General features: G+C 40.5%; 2 protein-coding genes across 4 annotated transcripts in view; one reads left to right on the forward strand and one right to left on the reverse strand.

Annotated features, from left to right (window-relative positions):
- LOC128760625 (synaptotagmin-2) overlaps window positions 1-4,066 on the forward strand; it is a 26,132-nt gene extending 22,066 nt beyond the window's left edge. For all 3 annotated transcript variants that reach the window (XM_053868175.1, XM_053868174.1, XM_053868176.1), the window contains exons 6-9: window positions 213-380; window positions 477-594; window positions 1,072-1,205; window positions 1,762-4,066. In XM_053868175.1, coding sequence (XP_053724150.1) covers window positions 213-380; window positions 477-594; window positions 1,072-1,205; window positions 1,762-1,977 — 636 coding nt within the window. In that variant the 3' untranslated portion in view covers window positions 1,978-4,066. The remainder of the gene's footprint in view (window positions 1-212; window positions 381-476; window positions 595-1,071; window positions 1,206-1,761) is intronic.
- On the reverse strand, window positions 139-11,295 carry LOC128760626 (protein phosphatase 1 regulatory subunit 12B-like). Its single transcript, XM_053868177.1, has 8 exons — window positions 11,012-11,295; window positions 8,537-8,553; window positions 8,328-8,466; window positions 7,637-7,738; window positions 7,520-7,564; window positions 7,408-7,458; window positions 6,541-6,623; window positions 139-3,002 (listed from the first exon to the last, which is right to left on the reverse strand). The coding sequence occupies exons 1-8, from the start codon at window positions 11,108-11,110 to the stop codon at window positions 2,903-2,905; spliced, it is 636 nt and encodes a 211-aa protein (XP_053724152.1). The 5' UTR covers window positions 11,111-11,295; the 3' UTR covers window positions 139-2,902.
- Between the last annotated feature and the right edge of the window lie 1,591 nt (window positions 11,296-12,886).

The raw sequence follows: 12,886 nt of genomic DNA on the forward strand, positions 1-12,886 counted from the left end.
TATATATATAGAGTTAGGGTTAGCCTAACCCTAACCCTATATATATATATATATATATATATATATATATATATATATATATATATATATATATATATATATATATATATATATATAACGTGTATATTGGCACTGAAATGAGTCAATGACTATTTACAAAGTTCCACTAATAAAAGATGACAATAATGGTTCTGCGCCTTGCGCTGGAGCAGGTGCCCTACGAGGAACTTGGTGGGAAGACGTTGGTGATGTCTGTCTATGACTACGATCGATTTTCCAAACACGATGTGATCGGAGAGGTGAAGATCCCCATGAACACCATTGACCTCGGCCGGCCCATCGAGGAGTGGCGAGATCTGGAGAGCGCCGACCAGGAGGAGGTGAGCTGAGAGAAGGGCAGTATTTGTTATTGTTTTACATAAGAAATACACCGCAAAAGGATGACTGGAGGTGTCGCCTCTTTTCCACGTGACTAGCCTGAGAAGCTGGGGGACATCTGCATCTCGCTTCGCTACGTACCGACGGCTGGGAAACTCACAGTCTGCATCCTGGAAGCAAAGAATCTGAAGAAAATGGATGCCTGTGGATTATCTGGTACCACATTGTTATACTGTAATGTCATGTCATGGTCCTTCATGAACTCGCAGTTCCTCCATCTACTTTCGGGATTTCCGATCCGAGTTTTCCACAGCAAGCCTTTCTTGATCATCCACCCTCGTCATGTCTATCATCTTTACATCCCCTGTGACCACTTCCATGAACCTCATCTTTAACCTCCTCATATTTCCATCTTTACAGTACATGAACATGAATGTGAAGCATCCCTTTCACTCTAGCTGACATCACACTTTTCTCTACCCATTCCAACCTGCCTGCATTTTCTTCTTCACCTCTGTAGAACTGGTTTTCACCAGCTACTCCCTGCACCCCTCTCTTCCTCCTGCGTTCCTCTCATTCACACTCATCCTTCGTTCTTTTCTGCTCACGCCTCTAGCATCCTTTAAAAGCAGACAGATGGAAGCACATGTTAAACAGCAACGTTGTATCTCAATCCTTCTGTGTCTTTTTCAGATCCCTACGTGAAAATCCAGCTGCTGCAGGGAGGCAAACGGCTGAAGAAGAAGAAGACCACAGTGAAGAAGAACACACTGAACCCCTACTATAATGAATCCTTCAGCTTCGAGATCCCACTAGAACAAATGCAGGTACATGATCACTTTGAAGGGTCAAAGGTCGTAGTTACAAAGTGACATGATGTTCATCGAAAAGACTTGTCGAGTCTGGCACCAGCAACTTTAGTGGTGACCGGGGCTTCATTCACATGGTTTTCAGAGCTTCTTTCATTTCTAGCATCCACCTAGTACTGCAAGATCTGTCACTATGGCTGGCTTGTCCAGTTTCATCTAAATTGAAAAATAAGTAACATATATTCCCATAAAAAAGTGGCTTATTCATATGTGTTTTTAGCATACTATTTGATAAAAGAAAACACTGATTTGGGTCTTGTTCGGCCTGGCTGTATTTCACCCTGAATTGGTCACGAGAAGGTTGCTGTAAAAACGCCATAATGGCTCATTATTAACAGTAAATAAACAAGTAACTAGTTTATTAGTAGCCAATATATGTATGCCAAGGTGTGATGAGGTCATGGCTTATAAGATGTCAGACTCCAAACCAAATGTAATACCTGTTTATAGTGCCCCAAAAGCGGATCAGATATTGCCCATTAAATGACCTATCACATTATGATGTGCGTCGCAGAAAATCCTCGTGGCTGTAACAGTGTTCGACTACGACAAGATCGGTAAGAACGACGCCATCGGGAAGATCTTCGTTGGCAGCAAGGCCACCGGTTTGGGACTGAAGCACTGGTCTGACATGTTGGCAAACCCACGGCGCCCCATCGCTCAGTGGCACCCGCTGCAGCCAGAGGAAGACATCGACGGTCAGCTGGCGTCTTTGAACGCAAAGAAGTGAAACCGCCAAGCAGCTAATGCACTCTCTCCGAAACTCCCAGCACCTCTACTTTGCATGAGACCTGACACGTCTTGTCATAAACCCTTTCTGCAAAACGTAAAAAAGAAGAAAAAAAAAAAAGCTTATCATGGTGCATTGGGACGAACTGTCGAAACTGGTCATTTGGGTGTTGGATATGGAAGCATTAGTTTAGTTTGTATGGCATGCTGCGTTCACCTCCCTATGGATTCATCATGGCCAGTATAGTATCCGCTGCCTAAATGTGCTATAACTTGCTTCAGACAGCGCTGTAGTGTCAGACTGGTTTTCTACAGAATGTGAAGAGCGTAACGTGATGAAAGAAATCGTGACCTTAAATCCATCGTATCACACATGATTTAAGTTGCCTGTTTCATGTTGTCATGACAACGCTACTATGCATCTAGGTCCAACAGAGAAGAGAACAAGGGTGCCTTTCCTGATAGGACAACTTTATTTAGCTTTTCCTCTCGCATTGTCAGATATCACAGTTGTCAGGGACTCTGAGAATGTGCCATTGTAGAACGCTGCACTGACCACTTGGATGTAAATTCTGCGCTGCATATTTGTGTATAAATATGCTACAAAGGGGATATCATTTGTTCACTTCATTGAAAGGGTTGACTTCATCGGGTGTGAACTCGCAGTAGGAATCTTTTTCTCCTCTCTTTCGACTGCTGTAAATGCAGACTTTAGTGCCCGCACATATTCTTCTTCATAGCTGCATGAAAAGACTTGGGGAATAGAATGATCAGAGTTGACAAAAATAGAGAAATGTAATGATAAATAAGATGACAAAACCTCTTAGCGATAAAAGAAACCAAACCAGCTCTGCTTAGCGTCAAGTCTAATATGATAAATGGGACTGCTTATCCGGTATGGTTCGGTGTGACATCAGTGTTCTTCTTCATCCTCTTCCTGGTTCGGTGTTGCCATTCTTTTCTCCCAACTCTGTCTCTGGTGTGTGCTCCTGCTGCACCACCGCCCTTATTGCTTCAAGGTTAACGCTGGTGGAGACAGACAGACTTTAGTGCGTCACAGAATGTTGCAGATATGGCTGTTTAGTCATGGACCCGCGGCACTTCTGCGCTGCTGTTCACCGTCCCCTTTAAAAGCAGTTTGCACTGGTATCTATTCTCAGACTGTTGCAACCTGTTGTGTGTCATTTTTCTGTTAAAAAGCAGATGCCGCCTGGATGCCACTTTATCTCCACACTTTCATTCTGCCAATCACCCTTTCCTTCAAAGCATTCGCTTGACTGACAGGTGCTTCCAAGATCTTCATATTTCACGAGTAAATTTGTCTTGTTTTAAAGTGAAGTTTTCGCTGAGGGAGCTGATGAAATTGAGCTGACCAAAGCCCCAAACGGCTCTACGATTTAAGGCAGATCACTTTGTAACATCTAGGCTCATCTAATGCTCATCTGTTAGTCATTCAAATCAGAGAAAAACAAATTTCTATTGTTGTAGGAGGCCAAAATCGCTTGAAATAAAATTGGCGTAGAAGACACAGCTGTTTTAGTTGAGGCTGGTGTTTAGGCGTCCATGCTGTTGGAGAAACTTTAGGTTTAGTGCGAGTGCCGTTGCTCATCTGCAGCACATCTCTCCGTCCGAGAGTAGCTTGTCCTAATGCTGATTTTCTACTCTCTGCTTAAAGCAGCTTTGCTTCTGAACAGCTGCTTAATTTAGGAAGTAGCTTTACCTGGTCAGACCACCAGGCTCTCCTCTTCCATGCAAAGTCCAAGCTACACCTCACTCATCTTCTCTTCTCAGCTGCTGCTTGCCCACAGTGGGTGTAGACCAATATGCAGGTTTGCTCAAGTGATCCGTTTGAGAAACATATCATGCTTGAACCAAATCTAACAGATTGTTCCACAGAGGAATCTTCCACATTGTCAACTCAACCTTTGTTTACCAGTTGATGGGGCTTTTATTCCGTTCATTTCAATAAACTGGTGCCAGCAGAGGGCGACAAACAAGAAAACAGACCTCAGAATGAACTACGGGCGTTGCACCTCCAAACCGTGGCTTTCAGCCACATTTTCGTTTCTTTATTGCTTATATATATATATATATATATATATATATATATATATATATATATATATATATATATATATATATATATATATATATATATATATATATATAAAAAGTTAAATAAGTATTTTCTTTTTCTGAACTAATTTATTCAAGTCCAGTAAAGCAGTGTGTCTGATTTTTTTTCTTCCTCACATGAATGAATTGGTCAGTGAACAAGTAGAATGAAATCAGGTCCATTCTCACAGCTCCTTTCACGCTCTGCCCGCACCTGTCCATCAGCTCCAGCATGAGTTTACAAAATGATGTAAATATTGCATGTTTTCAAGAGAGAAACTGTAATTCTATCGTATGTGTGTGTGTGCGTGTTTGTGTTCTGTGTCTTTTTTGATAATAAAACTGATAAAAGTACCATGGAAAAACGTGTGAATTCTTAGTGTATTTCACTGGCTCTGAGCGCCAACGTCATTCTTGTTGGATCCATTTGATCTCAACTTGATGATTAGGAACAAAAACGGAACAAACTGCTCATAATGTTTTGAATGAATTAGCCAAATGTTTTTGCTTATCAGTCATATTTAACAATATTGTGTTTGCACAGCGCTCCCCTTTAGCCTAGTTTTTGTTGGTACAGTGTATTGTGCAATATTATATTGTATCTTACACGATTTATTATTTCGTCATTTTTCATTTATTTTAATCACTAGATTCATTTATTTATTTATTTTCCCAGTAAATATGGTCCTTTTTGAATGTTTTAAAACTTATTTATAGTTTTAATGTATTATCCAATGCATTTATAATTCTGCAATATTATTACGCAGTAATGATCTTTAATCATGCCGTACTACTTTTTAATCATCATAACTGAGATTATTTGACAGTGAGCCAAGCTATAACTGATGTTTCATGCCGCCAATATTTATAGAAACCCCATTGCAAGATTAGTCAGCCAACTATGAGAACAGACATGTTTTTGATTATTGCCATTTTCCTCACCTCAGTGCACGACTCATGTCATTGATGTTGCTGTTATTACTCACTGTTATCATGTTTTAATGTAGCAATCTGTCCCAAATGCCACCTAACAGATGAAGACTCATTTGTAGAGTGTGTTGCTACGAGGATATTGATGATGGGTGACATTTCAAATTTGGAGATTTGCTGTCCCATCCTTCTTGTCTCTCCTGCCTGATTTTTATTCTCAGTCCGTCACTGACTGGTGGGTGGTTTTACTGTTATGGCTGATTTGTGTATCCGCAATGTAACAGTGCACTCAAACACTGCAGAACTGAACTGAATACTGAGACTTGGTTCCTACTGCAGAGCTCTCTAGATGTTTAAATGTTGGACTGAAAAGCTGCATCTTAGATTTATTAACCTGTGTTTCCATTTTCAAGGACAGGAGCGGAAGTCAGAGATACATGACAGTAGGGTCACATCAGGTCTTGTCAATGAGCAGATGCGGTTCAGGAGGAGTCTACTTGGACAATGATGTTTGACAATGATATAGCAATTTATTGTAATGGCTGGAGAGAAGAGGAATGAAAGTCAGAAGAAAGAAGAGCCAAAGTGTGGGAGTAGAGAAATTATTAGGTACTAGTGGACAGAGATCAAGAGAGTTTTGGATGAGACTGCAGGCAGGATGGAATGGCAGGAGTCAAAGGTGATTTGTGATTCAAGGGTTGCAGCTAAAATGAAGCAGGAAGGTGCCATGAAAGAATCAAGTGAAAAAAGAATATATTAAAATCACATGCATATTTCATTCATGTTTTTATTATTTTTCAAGCGTCATAATATACAGACATCCAGTCAAAATAGTTAAGTCAATAAAGCAGTGCTTCTTTGTCCCCTTTTTATTTCTAGTGTGAAAAGTGTTTTTTTTTAAAATTCTGATAATTTTTCATGTTTATGTCCCACGTTTTTTGCTACTCAATAGAATCAATAATTCATCAATGCTGCCCTCTTATGGACGTATTGGTGAGCTACATGTTTAGAATGACGTCACACTTAAGTTATTAATTCCAGGCGTGTCTTTCCCGAGCTGCTTAACCATGAAATTACAAACATTATTTTTCACATGGGTGGCATTTCCGTTTGTGTTAGACTATCTCCGAAAATCCATACATTTTGTTTACGGTGATGTCCGAGATCCTCCTCTGGCAGCGCGAGTCAGTTCCTCTGAATCACAGCTGATGCTCCTGAGATAACGGGTGATGTAGCTCATCCATCATTCACTGACTCTGACAAATGACTACACAGCCGTGAGCAGGAAGTGCTGCTGTTTCCATGGTGATACCTGCTCTGGTTATTGTCATGACACTGGAATCTGAGTGTGAGCCGAGCCTCTCTAGTTGATGAGAGCGCATTGGAGCGAAGACGTTTCACGTAAAACATGTTTTGTGTTTGAAGAAGGAACTCGTTTCTCTTTTCAGAATCTTCTTATCAGCGACGCCTTGGCTTGCAAGTGATCACATGACCTCATCTTTCTTGTCGCTTCTCTCACTTGGACAGTTTAGTGATGACCCGAATTAGTGCGCCGTTCTCATCCTTCAGTCGCTGGTTCTCAGTCTTCAGCTCTGCTTTCACCTAACAGGGACAAAGAAGAAAAAAAAAAAAAAAAAACCAAACAGATTATGGATCAAAACACGGTTTAAAACAAGTTACATTCATTCAAAAAAAATAAAATAAAAAATAAATACTGTTTGTCGACAATGTAGTCTGTTGAATAATTTAAAACAACAGCAACAACCCTCAAATACAATAGAGATGAAGTCACAAAACACACATATATTCCAAAAACATATATCAAAGAACATCATTCTGAGATTAAAACAATACTGATATGTCATATCTTTATAGACCTTATTTATACTTGGAAACAATTGTAATTATTTCCTCTATTATGTTGTGTTTCATTTAAGATTGGATCATATTTACCTGTAGACCTACCGTAAACAGGGATTCCTCCTCTTATTTTGTGAATTAAACAGGAAGTGGTTGTGTTGACAGGCAGCCCACAGCAGCTGTGCTTTATTATCCACATGAAACTATGCATTTAAGCAACAAAACACTAACAACGATATCAAGTTCTGTTCAGCTCACATCTCGGACTCGGACGGACGGAACAAAGTGGCCTTGTTGGACTGGCCTAGTAAGAGACTGGTTTTGTTCATCACTTGTGCGCTCGGACGACAAAAGGTTATTGTGTCATCACTCTGAGCAGATGTTCGTGCACGTGGCAGTTCAGTCTGGCAGCAGAATAACGCTGATGTCAGCAAAACCCATGTCGCCAGCTCTTCCTCACTATAATTCAATTTAACTCTATTTATTCATCCAGTTCCATTATTCAATCATGAAAATATTAGCTGACCTTTACTTGCTCCTCCATTTCTGAAATCTTCTTTTTAAGATCCCAGCAGTCCTGCAGAGACAGTTTGCGCTCAGAAACTGGACCAGAAGCATCTATGTGTCTTAACGTTCACCTGTTTTTCACTGTCAAGCGCCCTGGAGCCACATCTCTCCTTCTCCTGCAGATACATAAAGGGCTATTTAGCATCTCACCAAGAGCCTCCTCATTGTCTCAAAAGCTGGTGATGTACCTGAGCTCTTTGCAGCTGCTCCTGAATGGCAGCGAGTTCCTGTTGACTAGTTTCCAGCCGAGACTTCAGCCTCTGATTGGTGGCGAGAGCTTTTTCATACATCTGCAATTCAGGAACTTAGAGCTTAGAAGTGAACAGCTCATTTTCAAGCATAATTTATTTATTATAATTTATTTATTTATTTTCAAGAATGATAACGTATTCTGCAGTTGTTTGATGGTAATTTAGCACAAAATTAGTTAAAATATTTAAAGTGAATGAATGTATTATGTATTGTTTGGGTGTTTATTATGATCAAATATGATGCCAACATACCTGAATATGAAGATATATTTATAGGTTTTTTTATATATTTTTTTATATTTTATGTCTTTTTTCCATCTTTAAAAATTATGTAAGCATTTTCACAAAATATAATACAATGCCCTATATATATATATATATATATATATATATATATATATATATATATATATATATATATATATATATATATATATATATATATATAATTTTATTACTATTTACTATACCAATATTGATTATTTCTATATTTACTTTATGAGTTTATTTGGTGCTTGAATTTCTCTCTTATCTAGTCATTTTTAAAGAATAAAATGCCAATAATCTCTCTGGGATCAAGTGCCACTGTCTGATAACAATACTATAATAATCTCAAACTGTAATTTGCCTTCTTATAGTCGTTGTTTGCGGATTCTTCCTCTGCTTTCTTTCTGGCCGACAGTCTGTTCTCTCGTCTCAAGAAGTAGGACTCAGCGTGGTTGGTCGGTGGATCTTTGGAGACGTCGGACGAGCTGGACGAACTTAATCTGAGGAGAACATGAGGGATTCAGTCATATTCCTCACACTTAGCCACAAAATATTAAACCAAAATCTCACCTTGAGAGCCGCTCGTGCTGAAACAGAAGGAAAAAAGATTCTTTAACTGTTGAGGAAGTATATCAGTCACAGTGCTGGAAACACAGATGGAGGTTTGTGATTTTACTGGTCCGTGAGTCAATGAACTGTAGCCATTGCAGACATGAGAGTACAAAGTCTCTGATGCATGTGTCTTCTCCGTATTTTCCATGAAAGGCTTTGCCGCGGCTCCAAAATACCTCGGCCGGTCCGAGGAGAGGAAATGATCCCTCAAATAAACCAACGTTGCACAGATAACTAAACACATCCAAAAAAGGTAATGAGTCTGGCAGCAGTCTCCACCAATTCATCAGTATTGTCTGCGAGACTTGGAAAGGTTGGACCGTTACCATGGTGACTAACAGGAGAGAGGAACGTGACTTCGAGGGGATTCAGTGAAAAGTTCAAAACATACGTGATGTTATGTGAACAACCTGATGGAGGAGCCATCATCACAGCGAATGACCTGCTCTGTCATCTTCTCCTTGAGGGGAAACGAGGAAGCTAATCTCTATCTAAGACCTGTGTCGTGTCTCCATGAGTGTTAAAGCAGATGCGGACGAAGCAGGCCTCTGAAATAGTGTAAACAAACTTGTGCCTTGCCTGTGGTGGTTACAAGAGCCCTGGATCGCCACCAAACCGGTCATTAATGATATTTGGGTTTAAAAAGATGGCTCTGGTTTAAACCAGTGGATAAACAGATGCTGCCGGAGGAGAGGCGCTCGTCCCCTGGCTCAACCATTGGCCTGCTGACCAGCTTCTCCCCAGTGGAAAATGTCAGCCATCCCGAGGGAGTGGGGATAAACATCCATAAATACTGTGACTACGTTCCCACAGGCCGCTACTCCAGACCCCCCCTCCTTCTGTTCTCCTCCATCCCCTCTTCCTCTCCTCTATCTCTCAATCGCAGTGGATCTTGAGCTTAATGGAACAAATAAAACTTTTTTTTCTCTATTAACACACGTGAAGCTGTTCGTGCCGACTCTAAACAAAGATGTGTTTGTGTGACATTTGTGTTGGTATCACAGCTGGGACCGATACTGTAAACTGTTTAAACACAGATGGATCCTGAAAAATGTGTTCACTAACATGTTTTGTCAGAAATGAGCCGAAGTAAATGTCGACTGATACTGAAGGACCTGAGAAGCCTATTTCTGTTTTACATCTGTTCAATAACAAGTAGACAACTACACATGCGACCTCACAACACACACAGGACGTGAGGAAGTGATACTGTGGGAACGTCTAAGTCTGGAAACAGATCCAGGAATATTTTTGAGGAATATTTTTGAAAGCGGGAAACTAACAGTCTGCAGTCCTGACCTCACCACATGACTAGCCAGGATAAAAGAAGACGCTGCTCTTCTGCAAGTCCCTGATGGACGACAAGGCTTCCGACTGTCTTAAGTAATGTGCTTCAAAAGGATTGTATGGCCATTGCATGTCACCGTAATTTCTGGATTATAGGCCGCTGTTTTTTTTCACACATTCTGAACCCCATGGCCTAAACAGCGATGCAGCTAATGCATGGACTTCTACGGGCAAAGGAGCATCAAACCACAAAAATATTTATGAATGTTTATATTTTTTTTTCCATTAAAGTTCCCAATGTGTTGCTTTTGTCCAGCACTTTCTGTCACTGCACTGATATTCCTTGAGTGCTGCCTCCAGAGCCAGCCTCTGCTTCAGTGTTTTAATGTAAATAAAAATAATAATAATAATAAAAAAAACAACCCATAACATCATTGGTCTGATTAAATAGACTTCACAACATTGCAAGAGTTTGCACCGGCAGTCTTTAGACTAGTGCTGCTTATGTGCTGTTTGTACAAGATGTTTTTACTTCTTAAATTCAGTGGCATGCTCTGTAGTCGAGAAATTACGCCAATGGTCGCTGGTGAGAATGAAAATTTTGATTGGACTTGGATTTGATTTTTTTAAATGTCTCTGCCTGAGGAAATAATTCTATTGAAAAGGTAATGACTCATTTCAAACCTATTTGACATCATTCTCGCTACAAACACGATGATGAACAAGTGATGGTTCAACAATACATTTGTCGTCTTGGCCGCTCAATGGATGGATTTTTCACATCTGAAGTGGTGAAACACTGCAGTCTAGTGGTGGGAGGTCGTCACTTGAAGTATCATAAAATGGTTGTCTAGTTTTGTGGGCTTCAAACGAGTACAAAATTGTTGTGTGCCGTGAAACACATAACAATCTTCAGGACAGGTGAAAGGAAGCGATCGACCTGATTTCTAGCAAAGTGAGAATAAACAAATGACGATCCCTCACTCGCTTCAGTGTTCAACTACAGTGACAGAATAACTTTTCTTGTCACCGACTCGGAACGCTGTTCGTCTTCAAGAGCTTGTGAAGCTCCACCACGACCAAACTTGGTTGTACGATTTCCCTCTGAAGTGAATCTCCAGAGGGCAGATAGAAGTCAGCTCTTACCCGCAGGCTTTTGGAGGTGGCAGCTGTTGATGATGGAGAGGAGTCTGACTGGGACTTTCTGATGCGTGGAAGATCCTTGTGGGAAAGTTGAGATGACATCTCTGCAAACTTCTGAAGGCATGCAGCTGCACTGGCATTCCACTGGAGAACAAAACTTATGGAAAAATGTGAGAATCTGAAGAAGAGAAATCAGGGTATCAGTGGTTCAAGTGAGAAGTGGATGTGTAGATGCTGCTGTTGATGAGGGTGAGAGGGAGGCAAGTGGGTCTGGAGGAGAAGGAGAGACATGGGAGTGGGCGGGCTTTAATGTGTGTGCGTGTGTGTGTGTGTGTGTGTGTGTGCGGACACAAGGAGCTGACAGCAGTATTGTTTACAGGTTCTCAAGACCCAGGGTCACGCAGCACAGATGAAGCTGAGCGTCGTCAGGAGTTTATAAAGAATGTTTAGAGTCTTTGAAGATGAGAGATGTAACGCAGCTTTCCATTCAGCTTTGGACAAGAAATGATCTTATTCAGGCCACGTGAAAACCCCAGCATTTTAACTGGGAACTGAATCAACAGAAAAATGTGAAGACGTCAGGGGCGAATAACAATGACCAAAAAGTGTACATTATCATCAGGTTTGAAATAACAAACATGAACAAATAAAATAAAGGTAATTCATAGACATAATTGAGACAAATGAAATCCAAAATAAAATATTTTCATATTTAAAATACAGTGGCGCGCGAGGTTGGATGGTCGGGCTGTGTTATGTGTCTATTAAGACCCAGTTGGGATTTTGGAGGGTCACTAGAGGTGGTGGGGCAATTCACCACCACCTTAATTTAACCAACTGATAACGGTACAATGGCTTTTAAAGACAAACTGATGACTACATTTCACATCGAAGATGCTTCACACAGATGCCTGAAAACAAAAACAGCTGTTCCTGTTGCAAAACATCCAACATGACTGTGATTCGCAGAGCCATTGGCACATTACAATCAGTCCATAATTCACATCAGGACAATTAATCCGAGTGCAGGGTCTATGTCTCCTTCTCAGTTCAGGCTGGAGTCAATTAGGTTCATTCAAAGGAATGTACTTTAAGGCCTCCGAGTCATCTGTAGCCAGACTGGGCTGCTTCAGTTTACCTTAATCAATCGCACACAAGTCCTCGGACTAGTTCCATGCATTTATCATTTCGGGGATCAAGCGCCACCGCCTGGAGGAAACCAGCAACTGCACCTCACACCATGATGCAGGGCTACGGCAAACGTAATAATGGAAATCAGTAATAGTTTGTAACCTAATGTCGCAGAATATATAAGATGAAAACAGTTTCAAATATTATTAGCATGAATGAATACAAAAAAAAAAAAAAAAAAACAGACATGGCGCTGAAATGAGAATCAACTAAACCTAATTTTTCATATCTAGCCACGCAGACAGAATTATACAGATTCACAGATTCAGGTAAGTGGTAATATTTTAGCGTCAATATCCAAAAATACAAATATTTTATACGCGCCATGCGATTACGTGACATTTCCTTTTCCGGATGTGATGGCTCTTTGCCAGAAACGTTTATCGCTATTACACTGAAGTTAACCTGAAGGAAGGAAACAACTACAACGCCGTGGAGAGACAACTAAGTAGAAATGACGAAGAGAACAAAATGTGACAGGATATGTCGCAGCGATATAAGCCTTTCAATTGTTTGAAGAGGAAAGTTTGCCCGCGTAATGAAAGACTCCTCACTTCGGAAGTGGGTGAGTTGACGTCAGAACAGTATAGTTACTATAGTACCGCTGAAATTCGTTTTGTGTAGTGTTTTTTCTTTGCTTATGTCCACGACTTATAACAGGCTCCTTAAGTTGTATTATCATTTTCC

This window comes from Synchiropus splendidus, chromosome 6 (assembly GCF_027744825.2).
Source record: "Synchiropus splendidus isolate RoL2022-P1 chromosome 6, RoL_Sspl_1.0, whole genome shotgun sequence".
NCBI classification, from domain to species: Eukaryota; Metazoa; Chordata; class Actinopteri; order Syngnathiformes; family Callionymidae; genus Synchiropus; species Synchiropus splendidus.